General features: G+C 42.7%; 1 protein-coding gene across 6 annotated transcripts in view; it reads right to left on the bottom strand.

Annotated features, from left to right (window-relative positions):
• Window positions 1-27307, bottom strand: part of LOC134340008 (NACHT, LRR and PYD domains-containing protein 3-like) — a 108327-nt gene that overhangs the window by 43839 nt on the left and 37181 nt on the right. For 5 of the 6 annotated variants that reach the window (XM_063036885.1, XM_063036881.1, XM_063036883.1 and 2 more), the window contains 3 exons: window positions 27082-27247; window positions 11352-11555; window positions 3410-3631 (listed from right to left, as the gene is read on the bottom strand). In XM_063036885.1, coding sequence (XP_062892955.1) covers window positions 3410-3631; window positions 11352-11555; window positions 27082-27247 — 592 coding nt within the window. Of the gene's footprint in view, window positions 1-3409; window positions 3632-10181; window positions 10345-11351; window positions 11556-27081; window positions 27248-27307 lie in introns of those variants that run through there. The other variant, XM_063036886.1, reaches the window with a different exon arrangement.

Here is a 27307-nt window from a genome sequence, read left to right as displayed (position 1 = left end):
AACATGAGCTGAAATGAAAATTCCCTAATATTTTGTATTATAAAATATATTTCTACAATTGCATTTCAGATGAATCAGTTTATTTGGGATCCTATGTATTCAATTTACTTTTATACATATAAATAGAACATCTTGAGATATAACCAATGCCAAACGCGTTCCTTACGGTAAATATGTTTGAGACCACAAGCTTATTTTTCTGACATTTTATTGCAGCCGAGTAGTAGCAGTTAAACTGTAGTTGGTGCGACTTAATGTGACGCCCTGACGGAGATTTCTTCTCCTATGCGGTGAACTAGTTTATATTAGCAGTTTTCTATTGAAGGATTGAAGGGCGCCCATTCAGAACAGAAATGCGAAGATTTTTTTTTTTGGTCAGAGAGTGGTGAATCTATGGAATTTTTTGCCACGGGCAGCAGTGGAGCCCAAGTCATTGGGTGTATTTAAGGCAGAGATTGATAGATATCTGAGTAGCCAGGGCATCAAAGGTTATGGTGAGAAGGCGGGGGAGTGGGACTAAATAGGAGAATGGATCAGCTCAATGAAAAATGGCGGAGCAGACTCGATGGGCCGAACGGCTGACTTCTGCTCCTTTGTCTTATGGTGTTATAAAAGCAAGGATGCAAAGCTGAAACTGTAGAAAGCACAGGTGAGGCCTCACTTCGAGTGCTCTGAACAGGTTATGACTTCTGATCTTAGAAAGGGTGCGCTGAAACTGGAGAGGGCTCAAAGGAGGTTCACAACAGTTATTCCAGGATTGAATGGCTTCTCATATGAGGAGCGCTCCATGGTTCTGGGCATAAATTTACTACAATTGAGAAGCATAACTGTTGACCTCATTGAAATTTATCGATTGTTGAAGGGCCTCTACAGGGTCGCTGTGGAACGGGTATTTCTTATGGTGGGACAGTCTGACCAACGGACACAACCGTAGAATAGAATGTTGTCCTTTTAGGGCGGAAACGAGGAGGAATTTCTTTCGCCGGAGAATGGAGAAACTGTGTATGTATTTTCCACTGGTAGCCTTGCAGGAAAACTATTTATATACAGCGGCATGCAAAAGTTTGGGCACTGCTGGTCAAAATTTCTGTTACTGTCAATAGCTAAGCGAGTAAAAGATGAACTGAGTTCCAAAAGGCATAAAATTAAAGATGACACATTTCCTTAATATTTAAGCAATTAATGTTTTTTTTCCTTTTAATTTCCATCGTTTACAATTCCAAAATTACAAAAATCTGAAAAGTTCCCGAAGCAAAAGTTTGGGCATCTTGCATGGCAGTACTTAGTAACACCCACTTTGGCAAGTATCACAGCTGTAAATGCTTTTGCACGACTGGACTTGACTCGGAGCCTGAAACTTGGACTGAACTTGGACTTGGACTCCACAAATGTACCTGGGCTTGGACACGGACACGGAACGACAAAACAACCACAGTCCATCCGTGCAGCCGCAAACGGCCTGCCGACTGAGCTGGATAGGGAACGACTGAACAACGAAAGGCTATTCGAGTAGCAGCAAACGGCATGCCAACTGAGCTGGATACGAGACGACGAAATTCAAACTATGACCGTCCATTCGAGTCTCGGCTTGGATAAGCGGTATTCGACCAGCAAATCTCAGCCAGCCAAGGAAACGGCGGAATTCGTAACTTTGGCTCGGAATGACAAAAAAAGGCCGTCAACTCAGATGGACACGAAAACGACCGAATCCACAAAGCAAACCTTGGGCACCGAATACACTTAGAGTCCACGAGGAACGGGGATCCGAAACGGGCACAGCTGCGCAGGCGACGGTCCAGCGCCGAGTAGCTGTAAACCAGAGTTTTATGCTCACCGCTTGGATGAAAAACAGGGGCCTTAATTATGGCACCCGGTGGACCACTTGGAGAAGGAAATAACTGGAATGATGAGTCCACGGTTCGGACCGTGACACTCAGCCCAGTTTTGCAATCTATCAATGTCCCACTGTAAACTCGGGCAGCCCGCCACGCTGTCCACAACACCCCTAATCTCTGTGTCATCAACAGATTTACTAACCCAACCCTTCACTTCCTCATCCAGATTATTTATCAATATCACGAAGAGTAGGGGACCCAGAAAAGAACGCTGACGCACACCTCTGGTCACCAACCTCCATGCAAAATATTACCCGGTTAAAACTACCCTTTGCCTCCTGTGTGCAAGTAAGTTCCGGATCCCATGTCTATTTACTTGCGCAATAAGCCTAGCACTGGCTCCCTTACCAAATGCCTTGCTAAAATCCATATACACTACATCTACGACTCGACCTTCATCAATGTGTTTATTCACCTCTCAAAAAATTCAATCAGGCTCGTAAGGCAGGAGCTGCTTTTGACAAAGCCATGCTATCTATTCCTAATCATATACTGCCTCTCCTAATATTCATAAGTCCTGCTTCTCAGGTTTTTCTCTATCAACCTACCAATTACCGAAGTCAGACTCACTGGTCTATAATCTCTTTCGTGTATCTCTACTCCATTTCCTGAAGAAGGGAGCAGCATATCCCCAGAACTCCAATCCTCCGGAAGCTCTACCGTCCCCATTGATGAGTCGAAGATCATTGCAAGAGGCTCAGCAAACTCCTCCCTCGCTTCCCACACTTGGTTGTGTTTCATTCTGTCCGGTCCCGGTGTCTTATCAAATTTGATGTTTTCCAAAAGCTCCATCACATCCTCTTCCTTAATATCTGCATTCTGTAGCTTTTCAGTTTGCTGTAAGTTATCCCTACAATATCAAGGCTTCTTTTTTCGGAGTGAATACTGAAGCAAAGTGTTCATGAAGTACCTCTGCAAACTCCTCCGGTTCCATACACACTTTCCCACTGTCACATTTGATTAGTCCTAATCCCTCACATGTTAGCCTCTTGCTCTTCACATGCTTGTAAAAATACCTTGGGGTTTTTCTTAATCCTGTTTACCAAGACATGCTCAGGGCCCGTTCCCTCTCTCCTAATTTCATTCTTCTTATCTTTCATGCTAGCCTGATAATTTTCTAAATCTCCATCATTATTTCTTTTTTTTTAACCTTTCGTAAGCTTTTCTTCACTTCTACTCTGGATTTTTAACTGTCTTTGTATATCATGTTTCCTGTACCCTGCCGTCATTTCCATGTCCCTGGTGTCCTGAAAGAATATCTGGGCCCGCAAAGTAGAGAGTTTTCACTTTTCATCAGGTGCTGCCTGACTGGCTGACGTCCTCTAGCATTTTGTATGTGTTTCTCTGGCTAAATATAGTATAAACAAAATAGTAAATTGAATATGTTCATTTCCAACGCATCAGTCTATCTGCAGTAACAAGAATGCTAGCTCCAAACTACGGCTAACACTTATTTTTTCTCTGTGTTATGCTCAATATGCATTTTTGCTGGGTGTTGTAACAAAAGCACCTACCTTTTCCCAATATGTTCTCTTCGGGGAGTTCCATATCCGCTCCTGGTGTTGAGAACGGTTGAACTTTATCAGCCTTTTTGGCGATATCTCTTTCACTTACGGTGGCAGGCTGTTGCCCAGCCCATGGCTGAGAATTGGGCTGGACTTGGTCATCATCCAGTTTATGCTCGTTTGATACTTCACGGGCATTTTCTTCAGGCGAGCCAGCGTTTTCTTTAAGTTCTGGAGGGGAAAGGAGAACATGAATTGATTATGATAAAGGAATGTTGTTCACTCATCTCTGTGGCTGCGAGATTGAAATCTTGCCTGCAGCCAAGGAAAGAGAGTTTTGTTTTAAAAAAAATGGTAATATATTTCATTACATTATGGTTTGAAATTGTATATAATGAGTTTTCGCAAGTTTTGTATCCCAGTTTTTTTACGTGTTAATTTTAACGCGTTGGAGTTTGGTTTACTTTGTTTCGTTGCTGTCCTGGGAAGGCTTTGGGTCATTTCAAGAGCAATAAGAGCCAAACGATAAAGCTGCCTATTAAATAAGTTGGGTAGATATTTCATTCTTAGGGGGATAAAAGGAAACAATTCTCACCATTTTCTCTTGGCATGTTTTCCGAAATGTGTCTCTGGGATTGTGGTGAAGTCGCTGATTGATCTTCGTAGAGCTTATTTGTTATGACGTCTTCAGATTTGCTCTCAGGCTGTTGGCTAGTTGTTGTCAGAAGGTCAGCTTGACTTCCATCAGTACCCGCCTTTTGCTCTGCAATGCTGTCAGATTCATTGTGGCTCAAATGGCCCGGTTCACTTTCTTCCGGGGTACCTGGAGGTATATTATGGAATGTGCCAATATGAGGTGCCTCTCGGGCAGCAGGAGAAGATGGCAGCGTGCCGCGCGTGCGCAGCTCTCTGGTGAAAATTGATATCGTATCTCTTAAATAGGGGACATAGACAATTCTGATTTGATGGAGAATGAACGTGAAAGCACAGAGGAGCATCTGGAGAAATTTCTGAAATGTCCGTTCGCTGCTGTCGTTACTGTGTGGTCGTGAATCGTTCGGAGGGTAGGCCTCAAAATCCCCGGCATTGCCTGCTTTTGGCGACCGAGAAGAAGGTCGAATTGTTCGTACAGAGATGACGCTCAGTACTTGGTGTCCGACGCTGATCAGAGCTCGAAGTTTTCGGATGACTCAGAGTCGGATGTGGACGGCATGGCAGGGAGAGGTTTTCTTCCTTCTCCCGTCTGCGTGACATTTTGGACATTTGAGAATCTTTGAACCTTTTACTGTGCTCACGGACTTGTTCATCAAGCTATGGTATTGTTACACTGTTTGTAATTATATGTTATAATTATGTGGTCTTGATAGGATTTACAGTGTTGGTTTTTCCTGTGTTTTGTGAAATCACACCGGAGGAAATAATGCATCATTTCTTAATGCATGCATTACTAAATGACAATATAAGAGGACTGCGTGTCTTCATAGTTATATTTTCATAAATATCTGGAGGGATAATTCTAATCATTATTTGCGAAAGGTAATAAGACATTTCGCTGGAGTGTGGGATGTCAGTTGGAAGAGAAAATTTAAATTTCACACTACACCATAACCTAATCCTTACTGCCGTAACACACTGCATATCAACTGTGAAGGACACTAAATTCTGCGTGCATACATACATAGAAAATCTGCATCACTATGCATGCTGCTCGGCGCATATTACTGTGCCGAACATGTACTTAATTTAGAAATTACATATAGATTTCCCTCGCTCTCTATTTTTCAAATTCCACATAGTGATTCAAGAGCCTCTAAAAAGACCGTGTTCCTTCTGCCTCCACTGCCGTCGCCTACGAGTCTACAGTTCATTCTACGCACTCACCAAACTCTGCCTAAAAACTTACAGATAGCATCCCTACTCTACATACTTCCAGTTACCTTAAAACAGAGGTGTATCGTGTTAGCTATTTCAGCCTTTGGAAAAAAATAACTCTGTCTATCCACACGATCAATGCCTTCTACAAATCTATCAGGGCCCGTCTAATCCTCCGTCGCTCCAAGAAGAAACGGCTATGTTCACTCATCTTCTTCTCGTAAAACATGCTCCCGAATCCTGGTAACATCCTTGTAAATCTCCTCTGTACAATCTCTCTGGTTCACATATCCTCCCACTGCGCTGGAAGCTGTTCGTTGTGCGGCTAACGAGCATAATTTCTATATGGCCCTCTTCCACTCTCTGTACACCCATGCCTCTGTCACGAACAACAACACCAAACTGTTCATTAACTCTGTGAACGACAATACACTGATTGGCCTGATCATAAATTAGTAATGAGGCAGCCTACAGAGGAAACGTAATCACCCTGACCCAGTTTTTGTCTAGAAAGAAACCTGCACTTCAATGTTTATCAGAATAAATAATCTTTTTGTAGACTGCAGGAGGAACGGAGACAGGTTCATCCGTATTGATATGATTGGATCAAAATGTTGAGAAGGTGATTACCTTGAAGTTACTCAGCATTAACACTATGGACTATCTCACGTGGCCTGCACAAACCAGCAGTGTGATTGAAAACGCGCAACAGCGCATATTGCAGCTCAGACGTTTGAAGAAGTATGGTAGGGGCCACGAATTCCAATGAACCTTCTCTAGGGGTACAACTGAGAGCATCCAGACTGGCTGCATCACTGCGTGGTATGGCAGCTGTACCTCCTGCAATCGCAGTGGTCTGCAGAGTGTGGTGTGGACAACCTAGCACTGTAACAGGAAATCCAGGATCAGCATTCTCTGGAACAGCTTCTTCCACCAGGTTATTAAACCGATTTATTAATGATGACGCATCTGTATTTCTGTGTTATATTCACTGTCCTGATTTACATACTAATCATTACAAATCACAATGAATTGAATATTGTACATTTAGATAGAGACCTAACATAAAGATGTTTACTGCTCATCCATATGAAGAATGTCGGTGATGAAGGCAAGTTGTTTGAAGACATTTCAATAAGAGAGTTAAAGATCTTCTCAGAGAGGGTTGAGTCCACCAGTTAGGCAGTGAGTTTGTAAACGCGGTTTGTATAGTGCACAACTGCACCTCGTCGCAGCAGCCAAACCCCAATTTTGGCACTGAACTATATCTAACGCTGTACAGATTCACGCTGCACAGGTTTCCCGCAGATCAGAATCCAACTCTGGCCTGTAAGTGAACCCTCTATAAGGACAATTGATATAAAAACAAACATCGTTCTTTGTCCCATTTTGCATCTGTGTGAGAAGTACGTATTTCAATATATATGAGGTTATCCACTTTGGTGGCAAGAACAGGAAAACAGATTATTATCTGAATGGTGGCCGATTAGGAAAATGGGAGGTGCAACGAGACCTGGGTGTCATTATACACCAGTCATTGAAAGTGGGCATGCAGGTACAGCAGGCGGTGAAAAAGGCGAATGGTATGCTGGCATTTATAGCGAGAGGATTCGAGTACAGGAGCAGGGAGGTACTACTGCAGTTGTACAAGGCCTTGGTGAGACCACACCTGGAGTATTGTGTGCAGTTTTGGTCCCCTAATCTGAGGAAAGACATTCTTGCCATAGAGGGAGTACAAAGAAGGTTCACCAGATTGATTCCTGGGATGGCAGGACTTTCATATGATGAAAGACTGGATCGGCTCGGCTTATACTCCCTGGAATTTAGAAAATTGAGGGGGGATCTCATTGAAAAGTATAACATTCTAAAGGGATTGGACAGGCTAGATGTAGGAAGATTATTCCCGATGTTGGGGAGGTCCAGAACAAGGGGTCACAGTTTGAGGATAAAGGGGAATGCTTTTAGGACCGAGATGAGGAAAAACTTATTCACACGGAGAGTGGCGAATCTGTGGAATTCTCTGCCACAGGAAGCAGTTGAGGACAGTTCATTGGCTATAGTTAATGGGGAGTTAGAGAAGGCCCTTGTGGCTAAAGGGATCCAGGGGTATGGAGAGAAGGGAGGTACAGGGTTCTGAGTTGGATGATCAGCCATCATCGTACTGAATGGCGGTGCAGGCTCGAAGGGCCGAATGGCCAACTCCTGCACCTGTTCTCTATGTTTCTATGTTTCTATATCACCCAATAGGCCGTCAGTCCAGGTCTTATTTTCATTTGTACAGATGAGCATTATGATGCGATCGGCGATATTTAAGTAATGTTACATCACTGCGTCAATTCCACTGATCGCCACCTTCTGGGAATTAAAACTTATGAGTAAATCAGTGATGTGATGAAATGCACAATAGTCACTAAGACAATATTCCTACAAATATTGTTTCACATGCAAGTTCACATTTCTGCCTGCAGCCAAGGAAAGAGTGTTTTGTTTTCAGAATGGTAATATTTTTTTATCCTTATTTTATGGGCTGATATATTATATAATCAGTTTTTCGCTGGGTTTGTTTCCTTGTCTTTACGCATTTTTAACGCATTGGTGTTTGGTTTACTTTGTTTCTTTGATGTTGTGGGAAGACAAATGTCGGGGTTTTATAATACATACATAGTTTGATACTGAATGCAATTTGAATATCGAAAATTACTTTGTGATTACATGTTTATTTTGAGCATAGAAATATGTCTTCTGTGAGCTTTGAGTCTTTTCAAGAGCGATAAGTGCTGAACGATAAAGCTGCCTATCAAATAAGTTTGGTGGACGTTTAATTCGCAGCAGTTTATAAGGAAACAGTTCTCAGCATTTTCTCTTGGCATGTTTTCCGAACCTTGTATCTTTGATTCTGGTAAAGTCACTGGTTGATCTTCATAAAGCATATTTGTTATGATATCTTCACAATTGTTGCCAGGTTGTTGGCTTATTGCTTTGAGAATTTCAGTTTGACTTCCATCAGTACCCGCCGATTGTTCTGCATCACTGTCGGATTCCCTGTGTATCAACTGCCCTGGTTCACTTTCTTCCAGAGTATCTGGAGGAATTTTATGGGACGTGTCAATATTTTTATAAATTTTTGGAGGGAAAATGCGAATGATTATTCGCATAATGTAATCCAACATTTCGCAGGAGTCTGGGTTGCCAGTTGGAAGAGTAAATTTAAATTAATCAAATCAAACTCCCATCTAACTTAATTCTCACTGCAGTAACACGCTACATACCAACTTTGCAGCACACCAAATTCTGCGTGCATAGAAACATGGACAAATTACAGCACTATATAGGCTCTTCGGCCCTTATTCCTCTGCTAACATATACTTCATTTAGAAATTACGTTTGATTACCCCAAGCCCTCTATTTTTAAAATTCCACATAGAGATCCAAGAGCCCCTTAAAATACCCTATCGTGTCCGCCTCCACCACCGTCGCCTGCAGTCCATTCCACGCACTCACCACACTCTGTGTAATAACTTTCCGATGACTTCCCCACTGTACCTACTTCTACTTACCTTAAAACTGTGTTTTCTCCTGTTAGCTATTTCAGCCTTAAGGGAGAAAGAAAAAGTCTCTGACTATCCACACGATCAATGCCTGTCATCATCTTATACACCTGTATAAGGGCACATCTTATCCTCCGTCGCTTAAAGGAGAAACGGCGATATTTCCTCTACAGTTTTCTTTTCTCGTAAGGCATGCTCCCCAATCCAGACAACATCCTTGTAAGTCTCTTCTACACCCTTTCGATGACTTTCACATTCTTCCATTGCGTCAGGCAGCTGTTCGCAGAGCCAGCTAATGAGCAGACTTTGTATATGAACCCTCCTCCACTCTCCCTCTATCCATGACTGTGTCACGAACTACAGCACCAAACTGCTAATTGAATTTGTGAACGACTCTGCTCTGATTGGGATGATCACAAAGAGTAACGAGGCAGCCTACAGAGAAAAAATCATCACACTGAGACAGTTGTGTCAAGCAAGCAACCTTTCCTTAAATGTTGCCAAAATAATCTGTTTGTAGACTGCAGGAGGAATGGAAACAGGTTCATCCCCATTGACATGATTGGATCAGGTGTTGACATGGTGATCAGTTTGAAGATCCTCGGCATTAGCATCATCGAGGATCTCACGTGGTCTGCACAAATCGGCTGTGTGGTGAAAAAGGCACAACAGTGCCGCTGTCAGCTCAGACGGTTGAAGTTGTTTTCTACGGTCCCCCAAATACATTGCACTTTCTATGGGGATATAATTAAGAACACCCTGACTGCTGGACTGGGAACTGTACTACCGTCAATCGCAATTCTTTTCAGAGTTTGGTGAGGACAGCACAACGCATCTGTAGGTGTAAGCTTCTCCAGATTCAAGACAGTTACAGAGACATGTGTGCCAAAAATGTCCTATGGATCATTGGGGACCGTCGACGCTAAAACTACAAATTATTCCAGCTGCTACCATCCCAGAAACTGTACCGCAACAGAAACGCCAGGATCAGCAGTCTCTGGGACAGCTTCTTCCACCAGTTCATTTCAGCGATTAATTAATGCTGTATTGACACAACTGTATTTCCATGTTATATTGATTATCCTGTTGTAAATACCACTCAAGATAAATCAGTATGAATTGCAGATTGCACATTTATACGGCAAGGTAACGTAAAACTTTTTACAACTCATGTATGTGAAGGACGTAAGTAATTAAATTAATTCAATTCAACACAATTCATTTAGAGAGTTACAGGATCTTATTAGAGAGGGTTCAGTCCTCCAGTTGGGCAGAGAGTTTGTAAACGCAGTTTGTGCAGCAGACAACGAGACCCAGTCGATGCAGACCGCACCCCATTTTTAGCACACAACTAAACTCACCGCTGTACAGTTTCATGCTGAAGACGCTTGTCGGACATCACACTCCATCTCTGACCTATATTGATACGTTCCATAAGGATAATGATGCAGAAACAATCGCCATTTTCTTCCCTTTTTGCAACGATGTGCGAAGCTATTTTGCTATTTTCAATATGGTAAGGCACTGAGGAGTGCAGTGGAACAGAGGGATCTGGGAATACAGATACAAAATTCCCTAAAAGTGTCGTCACAGGTAGATAGGGTCGTAAAGAGAGCTTTTGGTACATTGGCATTTATTAATCAAAGTATTGAGTATAAGAGCTGGAATGTTATGATGAGGTTGTATAAGGCATTGGTGAGGCCGAATCTGGAGAATCATGTTCAGTTTTGGTCACCAAATTACAGGAAGGATATAAATAAGGTTGAAAGACTGCAGAGCATGTTTACAAGGATGTTGCCGGGATTTGAGGAACTCAGTTACAGGGAAAGGTGGAATAGGTTAGAACTTTATTCCCTGGAGCGTAGAAGAATGAGGGGAGATTTGATAGAGGAATATAAAATTATGATGGGTATAGATAGAATGAATGCAAGCAGGCTTTTTCCACTGAGGCAAGGGGAGAAAAAAAACAGAGGACATGGGTTTAGGGCGGGGGGGGGAGTTTAAAGGGAACATTGGGGGGGCTTCTTCACACAGAGAGAGTGGTGGGTGTATGGAATGAACTGCCAGACGAGGTGGTAAATGAGGGTTCTTTTTTAACATTAAGTATAAATTGGACAGATACATGAATGGGAGGTGTATGGAGGGATATGGTCCGTGTGCAGGTCAGTGGGACTAGGCAGAAAATGGTTCGGCACAGCCAAGAAGGGCCAAAGGGCCTGTTTCTGTGCTGTAGTTTCTATGGTTTCTATATATATCGCCCAATAGGCTTTTGGTCTAGCTCTTATTTTCATTTGTGCAGAGGTGCATTAAAACGCGAACCTGCAGAGTTCCTCCAGCATTTTTGTGGTATTTATTTATCTAAGTATACTTTTTTTAATGAAATGATGAATTGCTTATGTTTAGTTAGAGTTCATCAGCATATCGGCATTAAAATGAATGTTACTTCGAGCGCTGCACACCACGGCTAGCATATTTTCTATGTATTATCTTTAATACGCATTTTTGCAGCATATTGTAACAAAAACCCTTACCATTTCCAACTCTGTTAGCTTCGGGGCTCTGCACCCCCGCTCCTGTTGGTGACGGTGCATGAACTTCATGTTGCCTGGTCCATGGCTGATCATTGGGCTGGTCTTGATAGGAATCCAGTATTTGCTTGGAATCATTTTTAGATTGACTGCTGTCTTTCTGGTGGTGTTCATTTTCCTGAGCTGAGCCAGCGTTTTCCTCAAACTCTGAAGGGGAAATTAGAATTTCAGGTCAGTTTGAAGGAAGAACGTTGTTCACCCGTCTCTGTAGCTGCCAGATTGAAGAGAATTTTTCGTTTGAAATGTATGAAAAAAAAAACCGTTCACCAAAATTACTGAATCAACAAGGCTACACAATCCGGTTCATTACACACGTGGATTTCATTTCACGAAGAAAAAACACAAAGTGCAACAGCAGCATAGTTCCCAAATATTTTTTGCTGAAGGGTAACTATCCTAGTGTCCAGGGACCCTTCGGAAGTCCATGGATAGACCTGATTTTCTCCCTGATCTTGGATGCGGGGAAATACATGTTCAGGAACATGAACTGAAATTGGGAATTTCCTTTAAAAATATTTTGTATTTTAATATGCATTTTTACAACTGAATTTCAGTTTAATGGGTTTATTTTGGAATCGTATGTATTTTGAGAAGGGGTGCAGAGGATTTAATCGAGATGCCAATGGCGTTCTTTACTTCAAAAAAGCTTAAGCACACCAGCTTATTTGTCTAAACTGAATAAGGTAACTGAGTAGTACCAGCTAAACTGTAGTTGTTGCTACTTCATGTGTCGCCCAGATTGAGAAATCTACTGAAATGCCGTGAGGTTGTTTATATCAGCACTTTACTGTAAAAGTGTGTTTTGGCTTCGGCTCAGTTAAGGTCACATGCTGTCCAAAGTAGGAATGTCAGTTAGCCAGTCAGGAATGTGGGATGTGAGTGATGGTTCCAGAGAGTTGTGGGGAAGAATTTACCAAAGGGCAATGGTCTGCTTCGATGTCTTTATGTGGTTGACGCGGTAAAGTGAAGGCCGCGAGATTCGATAAGAAGATGCGACTGTAATCGGTGCTTTGCGAGACGAAGGAGCACAGGGTGGGAAGCTTCACAGGTTAGCAGTCATGGGAATTCAGCACCGTGAGGTGCGGTTATATCCACCTTTAGGAAGAGACGAACTCCAACGGCTATGTGCGCACTTAGATTAATTTAACGGTAATGGTGTCTTTAATTTAATGTTTTCCTTTCATTCGTTACTTTCTCTTTATAACTACTGTATAAAGCTGAAATTAATAAACATTGAATAACCTTTCCAATGTTTTGCATTATACGATCTCTTATTTCTTGCCCGATGATAATTGTGTTTGGGTAACATTTAGGAGGATTCCGTAGCACCAAACTGCTAATTAAATTACTCCAATTGGCCAAATCACAAATAGTAATGACGCAGCCTACAGAGAAAAAAAAATCATCACCCTGCAACAGTGGTGTCAAGAAATCAACCTCTCCCTCAATATCTCCAAAATTAAGGAACTGCTTGGGGACAGAAGGAGGAATAGAGACAGCCTCATCCCTGTACACATGAATGGATCTGCGGTTGAGAGGGTGAACAATGTTAAGTTTCTCGGCACCCGCATCGCCGAGGATCTCACGTCGTCTGTTCATATCAACAATGTGTAGAAAAGGGCAAAATAGTTCCCCTTTCATCCCAGACGGTTGAACAAAGTTGTTACGGGACCCCAAATCAAATCTATAGGAGTATGATTGAGGGCATTCTGACTGGCTGCTTCACTACCTGGTATGGGAACTGTAATTCCCTCAATAGCAGTAGTCTGCAGAGTATGGTGTGGACAGCACAGCGCATCTGTAGATCTGAACTTCCCTTTACTCACACATGTACAACTACAGGTGTGCAAAAAGGATACGAACGATCACTGGGATCCCGATTAGCCCAGGGTTCAGTCCTCCAGTTGGGCAATGAGCTTGTAAACGCAGTTTGTGCAGCATACGACGGCACCCCGTCGATGCATTCGGCACCCCAATTTTGGCACAGAACGAACTCTCATCGCTGTACATATTCAGGCTGAACATGCTTCGTGCATATTAATCTCTAGTTCTGGCCTATACGTTCACCCTCTATAAGGACAATAATCTCCACACATTCTTTGTTGTGTCCCCCCCCCCCATTCTGCATCTATGTGGGAAGCCACCGTAAGCACGAATTTCAATATATAAGATCCGTATTTATTGCATTTATTTTCATTAGTACACAATCTTGTTCAAATGTGAACGGCAGGCCTTGGCTAATGTTATATCACTGCCTCAGTTCCAATGATCGCCACCTTGTGGAAAATAAAACGTATCACTAAATCTGCGATGTGATATAATGCGCAATATCACTGACGCAATATTCCTACAATTATTGCGTCACCTGCAATCTAGCATTTCTTCCTTTAGCCAAGGATTTTTTTCTTTTTTTTTCAGAATGACAATATATTTCATGACTATATGGTTTGATGTTTTATATTCCCAGTTTTTCGCTGGTTTTGTTTCCTCGTTTTTTACGCGGTTGTTTAACACATGTGGGTTTGGTTTATTTTGTTTTGCGGCTGTTGTTGGAAGACAAATGTCAGGGTTGAATACTGCATACATAGTTTGATACACAATACACTTCCAATTTCGAAAATTATATTGTGATTACTTGTTTATTTTGAGTATGGTAACATGTCCTCTCTGAGCTTTGAGTCATTTCCCGAGCTATGAAATATTAACGGTAAAGGTCTCTATTAAATTAGTTTGGTAGATATTTCATAGATATGGTAAAGCAGATAGAATTGCACTCCTATCTATAGAATTGCCACTATCCTGATCGAGAAGTTGCAGAATCTGCTCCTCTGTACCTCCGTCTGCAATTGGATCGTCCTCTTCCTAACGGAGACCACAGTCTGTGCGGATTAGTGACAAAATATTCTCGTCGCTGACAATCAACACTGGGGCACGCCAAGGGATTATGCTTAGCCCACTGCTCTACTCTCCGTATGCACATGACTGTGTTGCTAGGCATAGCTCAAATACCATTCTGAAAATTCCTGCCGCTACAACCATTGTTAGGAAAATCTCAGGTGGTGAGGAAAGGGCGTACGAGGGTGATATACGCCAGCTAGTGGATGGTGCCGTAGCAACAACTTGGCACTCAACGTCAGTAAGACGAAAGATCTGACTGTGGATTTCAGCAAGGGTAACAGGAAGGAGTGCATTCAAATCCTTATAGAGGGATCGGAAGTGGACAGAGTAGTCATAAAGAAAGCAAGACAGCGGCTATACTTTGTTAGGAGATTGAAGAGATTTGGCGTGTCAACACATACACTCAAAAACTTCCATAGTTCGTCCGTGGAGAGCACTCTGACAGGCTGCATCACTCTCTGGTATGGAGGGGCTACTGCACAGGACTGAAAGAAGCTGGAAGTTGTAAGTCGAGTCAGCTGCATCTTGGGCACTAGCCTGCAAAGTACCCTACGGAGGACTTCTTAGGGAGCGGTGTCACTGAAAGGACGCGTCGATTATTAAAGACCACCAGTACCTTGGCCATGACCTTTTCCTACTGTTACCATCAGTTAGGAGGTACAGAATCCTGAAGCCACACACTCAGCGATTAAGGAACAGCTTCTTCTCCGCTGCCATCCGATTCCTGAATGGACATTGAATCTTTGTACACTATCTCACTTTTGTTAATGCAGAGTAATTCTGTTTTGCACATTTTTAAAAAAAAAATCTATTCAATATACGTAATTGCTTTACTTGTGTATGTATTATTATATTTGATTTTATTTATTATAATTTTATTTTATAATTGTTTTCTCTCTGTCTGCTATATTATGTATTGCATTGTACTGCTGTAGCTAAACAAACAAATTTCACGTCACATAGCGGTGATAGTAAAATTGTATCTGATTCCGATTCTGATCGCAATCTGCAAAATGCTCTCCCACTGAGATACCTGTTACCTGACCTGGGTCATTTCCCAATAACAGACCGTGCACAGCCGCTCACCTTGTTGATGTATCTACACGTGACATGCCATCAATAGCAAGACCTGGAAACAGCAGTTGTAGAGGCTTATGTTACAGATACTCCCACAGCAAGGAGCTCCAGCTGTGGACAGCCACTGTGATGCCTGCAGAGATCATGATGTGACCACATTGCCTGCTCTTTGTCTTTCAGTGTTACAAGCGTTTTTCAACCCATTCAGAGGCATGCAAAAGTTTGGGCATCAATGGTCAGAATTTCTGTAACAGTGAATAGCTAACCGAGTAAAAGTTAAACTGATTTGAATAAGACATAAAGTTAAAGATGACACATTAATTTAATATTTTAGGCAAGATTACTTTTTTTATTACTACCTTCTATAGTTTCAAAATAACAGAAATGGAAAAGGTCCCGAAACGAAAGTTTGGGCACCCTGCAAGGTCAGTACTTAGTAACACCCCCTCTGGCAATTAGCACAGCTTGTAAACAATTTTTGTAGTCAGCTAAGTGTCTTTCAATTCCAGTTTGGGGGTATTTCTTCCCTCATTCTTCCTTGCAAAAGGGTTCCAGTTTTGTCAGAATCTTGGGCCGTCTTGCATGCTCTACTTTCTGAGGGCTAACCACAGATTTTTGCTGATGCTTAGGTCGGGTGCCTATGAGGGTCATGGCAAAATCTTCTGCTTGCGCCTCTTGAGGTAGACCACTGTATATTTTGGGGTGTGTTTAGGATCTTTATCCCGTTGTAGAAGACATTTTCATTTCATCCTTAGCTTTTTTACAGATGGTATGATGTTTGCTTCCAGAATTTGATTCATAATTCAATTCATTATTCCCTCCACCAGTTAAACGTTCCCCGTGTAGCTGACTGCAACAAAAGCTCAACGTATGATCGATATACCCGCGTGCTTAACGGTCGGACAGGTTTTTTTCATGATATTCTGTACTTTTTTTTTCAAACATACCTTTGCTCATTATGGCGAGAAATTTGTACATTAACTTCATCAGTCCGCAAGACTTATTGACAAAATACATGAGGCTTGGTGGTTAGATGTTCCTTTGCAAACTTCTGACGTTGAATTTTGTGGTGAGGATGAAGGTCATATTTGTGCAGGTGTCACTGCACAGTAGAACAGTGCACCAACACTCCAGGGTGTGCTATATTTATTTTGTAGTCGAACAGGGGTGCTGATTCACGTTTCTAGCAATCCTACGAGCAGATCTCTCTGAATGTTTCTTGGTCTTCCAGACCTCAACTTGACCTCCACTGTTCCTGTTAACTGCCATTTCTTAATTACATTACGAACTACTAGAAAACCCTTTGTTATCTTCCTATAGCCTTCTCCTCCTTGAGAGCATCAATTATTTTAATTTTCAGAGTACTAGGCAGTTTCTTAGATGAGCCCATAGCTGCTGATTTTTTGGGACAATGTTTGAGGAGTCGGGGTATTTATATAGCTTTGAAATTTGCATCACCTGGCTTTTGTTAACGATATTGTGAACAAGTCATAGCCCTAACAAGCTAATTAAGGTCTGAGACCTTGGTAAAAGTTAACTGATGGCTCAAATATCCTGGGGTGCCTAAAATTTTCATGGAGTTCCTTTCCTTATTCTCACTCTTAAAATGTACAAAACAAAAATAATATACTAATCTTGCTTAAAGAGTTAAAATAATGCTTCATCTTTAACTTTATGACTTTCGGAGTTCAGTTAATCTTCTACTCACTTAACTATTCACAGTAACATAAATTTTGACCAGGTGTGTCCAAACTTTTGCATGCCACTGTATATAATTCATGCTATACCACGCACGTATCTGCCCACCCTACCCCATCTCGTTTCTATAATTACGCTGGCGTTAGAATGTTTGAATTGCTTTTGTCTATACAGCGGCTATTGTTGCGATGATACCTAGTTGCAGCTCAGGCCAATGAGAGCCATATTGTAACAGTAAAAACTGGACGACCAACACATTCCTACCTGGCCACTGAGCACGTACAAAGGTCAAGACCAGGCAATTTGTCGATCATCAACTTCTTCAATTTCAATGTCTGAATCTAAGATGAATCCAACAGATATAGAATATAGAACATAGAATAGTACAACACAGTACAGACTCTTCGGCCCACAATGTTGTGCCGACCCTCAAACCCTGTTTCCCATATAACTCCCCATCTTAAATTCCTCTATATACCGGTCTAGTAGTCTCTTAAACTTCACTAGTGTATCTGCCTCTACCACTGACTCAGGCAGTGCATTCCACGCACCAATCACTCTCTGAGTGAAAAACATATATGTACGAATTTTGTATATATATATATATATATATATATATCGCCCAATAGGCCGTCGGTCCATCTGTTTTTGTTTTGTTTTTTTTTTCTTTCATTTGTGCAGAGGTGCATTAAAATGCGAGACGCAGGATTTCGGTAATTTACATCACTGCTTCAATTCCAATATTTGTTATCTTGTGGAAATTAAATCAGTGATGTGACGTAATGCACAACATATCATTTAAGCAATATTCCTGCAATTGTTATATTACCTGCAAAGTCGCGTTTCTGCCTGCAACAAAACAGAGTTACACAAAGAAAGGGGGTTTTGCTTTCGGAATGGTAAAAAAAAATAGCACGACATTATGCTTCATATGCTGAGAGTTCGACCTTTCTCCCCCCCCCCCCCCCACCCAGTTTCTACGCGATTTGCTTTTTAATTTAACGCACTGGTGGTTTGGTTTACTTTGTTTCTTGGCTGCTGTGGGAAGACAAATCTCAGGTTTTCATAGTACATACATACTTTGATACTAAATGCGCTTTGAATTTCAAAAATTATATTGTGATTACTTGTTTATTTTGAGCATAGTAATATGTCTTCTGTGAATTCTGAGTCATTTACAGAGCTATAATATATGAATGATTAAGCTCTCTGTTAACTAAGCTTTGTAGAAATTTCATTAGCAGGAGGATATAACGAAACAAGCTCCACCATTTTGTCTTCCCATTTTTTTCCGAACCTTGAAACTCTGATTCTGATAAAGTTACTGGTTGATAGTCTGACAATATATTTGTAACAACATCTTCGAATTTGCTGTCAGGCAGTTGGCTAGTTGCTTTAAGAAATTCAGCTTGACTTTTATCAGCGCTCTCCTTTTCTCTGAATTGCTCTCGGAATCACTGCGATCCAGTTCTGCAGGATCATCTGATGGAACTTTATGGAATGTGTCAGAGTTTTCATAAATTTCTGGAGGTACAGTTATAATGATTATTCTCATAATGTAATAAAGTATTTCGCTGGATTTTGGGTTGCCAGTTGGAGGAGAAATTCTAAATTAATAAAATCAAACTCAAACATAACTTAATAGTGCAGCAAGACGTTTCATAACTACTTTGAAGCATACCAAATCAGCTTCTATAGAACCATAAAATCTAAAGTACAGTACAGACCCTTCAGCTTACAATGCTGTGCCGAACAGACACTTGCTTTAGAAATTATCTAGTTTTACGTATCACTCCATTTTACTAAGCCCCATGTACCGAACAAAGAGGCTTTTGAAGACGCTATTGTGTTCCCCTCCAGGACTGTCGCCAGCAGCACCTCTACGAATTCACGACTGTCTGCGTCAGAATTCAACCCCTGACATCTCAACTTCAGTTAATTTCCAAGTACCGTAAAACTGTGCCCTCTCATGTGAGCCATGTCATCCCTGGTAAACAGCCTCAGACTATCCACATAATCAATGCCTCTCATCATCTAATACACCTCCACGAGGTCACCTCTCATTTTCCTTCGATCTAAGAAGAAAATGCAAAGTAACCTCATAGAGAATGATCCCCAATCGAGGTACCATCCTTTATAATCCTCTATGCAACCTTTCTATAATTTTCACATCCTTCCTGTAGTGAGGTGACCAGAAATGTGTACAGAACTCTAAGTCGGGTCTGACCAGATAATTTCAAATATATAACATTGTCTCTAGGCTTTTATTCACTTTAGTTTATTGTCGCCAAACAATTGATATTAGAGCGTACAATCATCACAGCGTTTCGAGCTCCCTGGATTACAAGTCGATCGTAGATATTAAAAAATATATAAATCTTAAATAGAAAATAGAAAATGGAAAGTAAGGTAGTGAAAAAAAAACAGGAAAAAAGAAAGAAACGAGATGCAGGACTGGATATTTGGAGGGTACACCCCAGATCCGGTTGAGGATCCGTTCAGCAGTCTTATCACAGTTGGAAAGAAGCTGTTCCCAAATATGGCCGTACGAGTCTTCAAGCTCCTGAGCTTTTTTCCCAGAGGAAAGAGGGACGAAAAGTGTGTTAGCTGAGTAGATCGTGTCCTTGAATATCCTGGCAGTACTGCTCCGACAGCGTGCGGTGTAAAGTGAGTCTAAGGACGGAAGAGCGATTTGTGTGATGTGCTGGGCTGTGTTCACGATCTTCTGCACCTTCTTCCCGTCTTAGATAGGACAACTTCGATTCCAGGTTGTGATGTACCCAAGAAGAATGCTTTCTACCGTGCATCTATAAAACATAGCGAACGTTTTAAGGGACAGGCCAAATTTCTCACGCTTTTGAAATTACTCGCACAGTTGATGAAGACCAATACACCGTGTGGCTCCTTAACCACACAGTCAAACTGCGCAGCAGCTTTGAGTGTCCTGTGGACTCAGACGCGAAGTTCCCTCTGATCCTCCACACTGCTAAGAGTCTAACTATTATTGCCATATTCTGTCATCATATTTGACATTATAAAACGTATCACTTCACATTTGTTGAGTTGAACTCCATCTGCCACTTTTCAGCCCAGGTTTGCATTTTATCCATGCCCCGTTATAACCTAAGACTGCGCTGCACATTGTCTGCAACATTCCCAACCTTTGTGTCATCAATAAAGTTACAAACCCATCCCTCCACTTTCTCGCCCAGGTCATTTGTAAAAAATCACGAAGAGAAGTGGACCCGCAACATATCGCTGGACACCGAACTCCATGCTGAACTAGAGCCGTCTGCAAACGTTCGTTGCTTTCTGTGGGCAAGCCAATTCTAGATCCACAAAGCAATGTCCCCTTAGAGCCAATGCTTTCTTACATTCTCAATAAACCTTGCACAGGGCACTTTATCAAATGCCTTGCTGAAATCCATATACTCTACCTGTACGGTCACATCCTCAAAAAAGAAAAAAAAAATCAGACTCGTAAGATACGACCTGCCTTTGACAACTCCTTGTTGACTATTCTTTAACATATTAGGCCTCTCCAAACGTTTATAAGTCCCTCCTCTTCTCCATCAACTTACCAATTACTGATGTAAGACTCAATGGTATATAATTTTCAGGGCTCCATTGCTAAATAATGGAACAAAATCTGCAACCCTGCATTCCTCGGGAACCTCTCCCGTCCCTCTTGACGATGGAAAGATCATTGCCAGCAGCTCAGCAATCACTTCTTTCAACTTAACAATAGCGTGGAGAATATCGCGTCCATCTCCGTTAGCGTACCCAACTTGATGCTTCGCAAGAATTCCAGCACATCCTCCATCTTAAATGCTATATGCTCATGCTTTTCAGTCTGCTGCAAGTCATCCGAATAATCGCCATTTCCTTTTCCGCTGTGAACACTGAAGCAAAGTATTCATTAGTACCTCAGCTACCTCTTCCACAGTCGCACTTGACTGGTCCTATTCTCTCATGTCCTTTACTCTTGCTCCTCACATATGTGTTGCATTCCATGGGGTTTTCTCAATCCCGCTCTCCAAGCCCTTTTACCGGCCTTCTCGCTCTTCTAACTGAATTCTTAATCTCATTTCTGCTCGACTTGGATTTTCTAGTCTCTATCATTCTCTAGTTTTTTTTTGGAACCTTTTGTAAACTTTACTTTTATTCGTCACTCGGCTTTCAAAAGCCCTTGTCCTCCATAGTTCCGGTACCCTACCATTCTTTCCCTGTTTTATTTGAGCAGTCCTATGCAGAACCTCACGCAAATATCCCCTGAACATTTGCGATATTTCTTGATCTTGAGATTCAGGAATACAGAACACAGAGCCTTTCTCCTGGTTGACAGAAACGCAGGACACAGAGACTTGGTCTTCGGACACAGGACCGGACAACCCACAGCCATGGTTCTGAGAGACAGGAACGCAGAAGACGGAGCCTTGTTCTTGGGAGACAGGAACGCAGAACAGAGAACCGGGGCAACTCCTTGACAACAGGCCGTAGGGCCGGGACTCATACGCAGAACACAGAGCTGGGACCCCTCCTTCGGAAAAGGACTGGGGGTCAGGCCATACATAGGGTCATGACCATTTCTAGGGAGCATGACGTAAGTCCGGTACTCGTACACAGGATACTAAGAGACAGATCTCCACACAAGGTAGCAGAAAACTGCAGGACCTACCCAGCGGAGGCGAGGGCACAAGGAGACGGTTCCCAACACAAGTTAGCGGCAAACGGCTGGACCTACCTAGCCAAGGTTAGGACACAAAGAGACATTTGCAAAAACCGAAAGGCAGTTCATTATCTAGACAAAGCAACGCCACAATCTTGCCCTAGCGGTTGAATTTGACTGTGTTACAAGCGAGGACACAGGCGAAGGTAGCAGAGCAGGCTTAAGGCGAAGGTAGCAGGCGAGGCTTCAGGCGAAGGCAGCGCGTAAGGCTCAAGAAAGAAGGGGAAGGGTAGTGAAGGGAACAGTCAATCAAATGAAGCTGAATCAGCTCCTATTTAAGTAACAGCCCAAGATGAGAATCATGCGCCTGAATAGAGGCACTGAACAGAACAAGAAGAAGAAGAAAAAAAAAAAACTGGAAAACCTGGAATGAGGATCGATTGACAGGACCGTGAACTGGAATGCGGACTTCACAGACCTGACTATGAGAGAACCGCGCCCCCCCCCCCATGGAAGCCTGCTGGCGACCAAACAGCCTGTCCCAGACGATAGACGTCTCGGGCGGGTGGGGATGCGTTAAACAAGAGGGAACCCGAGAAGGTGAGAGTAAAACGACAGTGTCTGTGTCACTGGTTCCAAATGTGACTGGACTGTTCTGTCATAAGAGGGGCGCTAGCAGTCCACCCAGATGCCAGACACAGACATTGAAGTATTAGAAACAGGGCTAGGTGTGTCAAGAAAGCAAGGGAAGTGGGGGGAAAATGGACGCTGGACATTCAGACAGGCCCGAGGAAGCAGTGCCTGGACTAGGACATGGTCAAGAAACACGGAACCCGGATAAGGAACTAGGAACAAAGAGCCTGGACTAATGACACGGAACTCTAGAACCATAGCCTGGACAAGGTCACCGAACCTGGGTCTTGGTTGGAACAGTGAACCTGATTCTTGACCCGGAACCGGAACCCGGGTCTAGGCTAGAACTCGGGACTAGGAGCTTGGCAAAGACAGGACGTGGCTACAGAACAAGGCGTTGCTGCAGAACAGGACGAGGGACTGCAGTACAGGATGAGGCAAGTGGACAGGACGAGAACACAAAGACATGACATGCACAGGACGAGGTTGCTGGACGTGGTTTGGACAGGAGGAGGTTCTTGGACGTGGCTTGGACAAGACGAGGAAAGTCCAGCACCGGGCTGGGCGAGGCACCTTGGGCAGGACGAAAAGATGGACAGGATGAGAATACGAAGCCTTGTATTTGTCTTGGGATATAGGAACGCAGAACACAGAGCTGTGGTCTTGGGAGACGGGAACGCAGAGTACAGAGCCGGGACCCCTCTTTATGAACAGGACGTAAGGTCGGGATTCATTCACATAACCGGCACCCCTCCTTGAGAACCGGACTTGGGGACGGGGCTCTATACAGAGTCAGGATACCTCATAGAGAGCGGGACGTAGGGTCGGGACTCGTACACAGAACACTGAGAGACAGATATCAACTCAAAGTAGCAGCAAACGACCGGACCTACCGAGCGAAGGCGAAGACCCGAAGAGACAGTTCAAAACAACGAAAGACAGCTCCTTATCTAGACCCAGCAAGGCCCAGATCTTGTCCTGGTGGTTGAACCTGATGGCGTTACAGGCGAGGACACAGGAAAAGTAAGCTGGCGAGGCTTCAGGAGAAAATAGTAGGCGAGGCTTCAGGCGACGTTAGCAGGCGAATCTAGCAGGCGAGGTTTCCATAAGACCATAAGACCATAAGGCAAAGGAACAGAAGTAGGCCATTCGGCCCATCGAGTCTTTTCCGCCATTTTATCATGAGCTGATCCATTTTCTCCTATTAAGTCCCACTCCCCTGCCTTCTCACCATAACCTTTGATGCCCTGGCTACTCAGATACCTATCAATCTCTGCCTTAAATACACCCAATGACTTGGCCCCCACTGCTGCCCGTGGCAACAAATTCCATAGATTCACCACCCTCTGACTAAAAAAGAAAATACTTCTTCGCATTTCTTTTCTGAAAGGGCGCCCCTTCACTCCTTAAGTCATGCCCTCTCGTACTAGACTCCCCCATCATGGGAAACAACTTTGCCACATCCACTCTGTCCATGCCTTTCAACATTCGAAATGTTTCTTTGAGGTCTCCCCTCATTCTTCTAAACTCCAAGGAACACAGTCCAAGAGGGAACAAACGTTTCTCATATGTTAAACCTCTCATTCCCGGAATCATTCTAGTGAATCTTCTCTGTACCCTCTCCACCGTCAACACATCCTTTCTTAAATAAGGAGACCAAAACTGCCCACAGTACTCCAAGTGGGGTCTCACCAGCGCCTTATAGAGCCTCAACATCACATCCCTGCTCCTATACTCTATTCCTCTAGAAATGAATGCCAACATTGCATTCGCCTTCTTCACTGCTGACTCAACCTGGAGGTTAACTTTAAGGGTTTCCTGTAGGAGGACTCCCACGTCGCGTTGCATCTCAGAACTTTAAATTCTTTTCCCAATTAAATAATATTCTGCCCGTTTATTTTTTTTCTGCCAAAGTGCATAACCATACACTTTCCGACATTGTACTTCATTTGCCACTTCTCTGCCCATGTTTCCAATCTATCCAAGTCTGTCTGCAAACTCTCCGTTTCCTCAGCACTACCGGCCCCTCCACCTATCTTTGTATCTTCAGCAAACTTAGCCACAAAGCCATCTATTCCATAATCTAAAATCGTTGATGTACAATGTAAAAAGAAGCGGCCCCAATACTGATCCCTTTGGAACACCACTGGTAACCAGCAGCCAACCAGAATAAGATCCCTTTATTCCCACTCTCTGTTTCCTGCCAATCAGCCAACGCTCTATCCACGTATGTAACTTTCCCGTAATTCCATGGGCTCTTATCTTATTAAGTAGCCTCATGTGTGGCACCTTGTCAACGGCTTTCTGAAAATCCAAATATACAACAATTACTGCATCTCCTCTGTCTAGCCTACTGGTAATTTCCTCAACAAATTGTAATAGGTTTGTCAGGCAGGATTTTTCTTTAAGGAATCCATGCTGAGTTCTGCCTATCTTGTCATATGCCTCCAGGTACTCTGTAACCTCAACCTTGACGATCGACTCCAACAACTTTCCAACCACCGATGTCAAACTAACAGGTCTATAATTTCCTTTTTGCTTCTTTGCCCCCTTCTTAAATAGCGGATTGATATTTGCAATCTTCCAGTCCTCCGGAACCAGGCCAGAATCTATCGACTTTTGGAAGATCATCGTTATTGCTTCCGCAATATCCACAGCTACTTCCTACAGAACACGAGGGTGCATTCCATCTGGTCCGGGAGATTTATCTACCTTTAGACTATTTCCGGAGTAGGTAGCAGGTGAAGGTTCCAGCGAAGGTATCGGGGGGACTTCATGCGAAGGTCTGGCAAGCCTTCAGAAGGAAGAGGAAGGGGAAGGAAGGGAACAGTGCAGTAAATTAAACTGTGCCAGGAGCTATTCATATAGCAGTCCAAAGTGGGAATCAAGTGCCTCAATGAGGATTCATGTACCGGATTGTGAACCGGAATGGGGACTTCACGGACCAGTCCATGACATCCAGTCAATGTAGTCCACACCTCAAATTTGGCGCACAACTTGTTCTCACCTCCGTACGGATTCACGCTGCATACGCTTCCAGTACATCAAGCTCCTGCTTTGATCTGTACTTAAAAGCTGCATGAGGATAATAATCTTACTAGAACAGTCTCCAGTTTACTTTTATCGTTTTTGCATCGACATTGGAATCTTAGCATGAGTACTAGTTTCAATGTACAACACTCAGTAGGCGCTAAGTCTATATTTTGTTATTAATTTGCGTTAAAATGCAAGAAATAAGTGAACTACAGCATATGCCCAAAATCCATGGGCAATTGGGACTGACGATAATTAGATGGGATTCTATACATACAGCAGAAATGTTTGATGTCGTACTCACGTAAGCAAAACGTTCTGGACCCAAACATGTGATCGATCAAGAAAGGGCAATGAATGCTGACTCTATCAATTTCTGCAAAACATCTGACAAGATCCCTCGTGGTAATCTCATACAGATATTGGGAAGGAATTACGTTAACAAAGAATTTACAATTGTTATCTATTACAAGCTTTTCCATAAAATGCACAGATCAGAATCGGGGAGACGTTCACAGGCTGGAAGCTAGTGGCTAATAGCATACCGCAGGAAACTGTGTTGTGATCTCTGTCGTTATTAGCATGAATGATGAAGACGAAAGTACGGATGGGTCAGTTAGCAAACACGCAAACATTGCAAAGACTAGGGCCATATTGGAAGTGAAGGATATTACGAAATAATATCATTATATCTGCTAGATATGGACGTAAAAACGGCATATGACATTGAAACCCCCCAAGTGTGATGTGTTGCACTTTGGGAGATCAACTGTAGAACAACACTGCCCAGTTTATGAAAGGATATTTAATGGCGTTGACGTACAGAGGCATCTTGGGATCGGAATCTCAAAACTGCAGGAAAGTGTCTGCAGAGGGTGATAGAATGTCAAAGATTCGCCCAGGATAGAGGCATCTGAGTCCTTGCACTCCACAGCAGGCGGTGTGGCGTGGAGTCCCGTTTGCGTCGGAGCTGCCCCTTCGTGTTCTCTCAGCAGAGAGCAGTCCATATTTTGTTCCGCTGCGGGTTCCTGCGAATTTACTGAGGCAAGGTCTCGGGCCTAGTATTTGTGTGACTGTGTTTTTTCTGATATAATTGATATGGTTGCTATCTTATAACTGCTTTAATATGTATGTGGTTGCTGGTACTGTGTTTTCCGTCTTGGCCATGGTGTAAGGCTGTTTTATTTGGCTGTATTCATGGGTATTCACGTATAGTTGAATGGCAATTAAATTTGATCTACGAACTATAAAATAAAGCACATTCGTACTGAATAGTTTAGATTATGAGGTCAAGAGCCAGGAAGTTGTATCGGGGCTGCAGAACACTATAGTTAGTCCTGAAGACTGCTCGGTTCTCTTTGGTCCATAATAGGAAATTTGAAGGGAGTTCAAAGGAGGCTTGCTAGGATATTGGCTAGATTGGAGGGCTGGTGCTATAAGTAGAGGTTGTTCAAATTGGCTAGCTTTCCCGACAGGCGTCGAGAGTTAGCGGGATTATTGTTCAGGTGCACGTCGATAATACAAAGAAAACTGATAACTCAGTTTGGACAATTTCGGCCGGAGGGATCTCTTTGATTCTATGTCTTCAATGATTCACATAGCACCATATATTTCACCATCCCATCTATTTTGATTATAATACAATAAGCCAGAACCAATCTGTACCTTTCCGTGAAATTTCATTCATGATTTTCCTTAGATCTGCATCCATATCCTGAAATTTCAAAAGTGTTTTCCAAAAATGTCGTATTTCTTTATCGTCACTACCGATGATAACGTCAAACAAGGATGGGCGAGGATCATTCTTTGCAAGTAACTCCTGCAAAAATGTCTGGATAAACATGAAAAAATTGCATGGGTTAATGAGATCATATTCTGTACACAAAATATC

This window comes from Mobula hypostoma, chromosome 31 (genome assembly GCF_963921235.1).
Source record: "Mobula hypostoma chromosome 31, sMobHyp1.1, whole genome shotgun sequence".
In the NCBI taxonomy this organism is placed as follows: domain Eukaryota; kingdom Metazoa; phylum Chordata; class Chondrichthyes; order Myliobatiformes; family Myliobatidae; genus Mobula; species Mobula hypostoma.
This window is presented reverse-complemented; position numbering and strand designations above follow the sequence as displayed.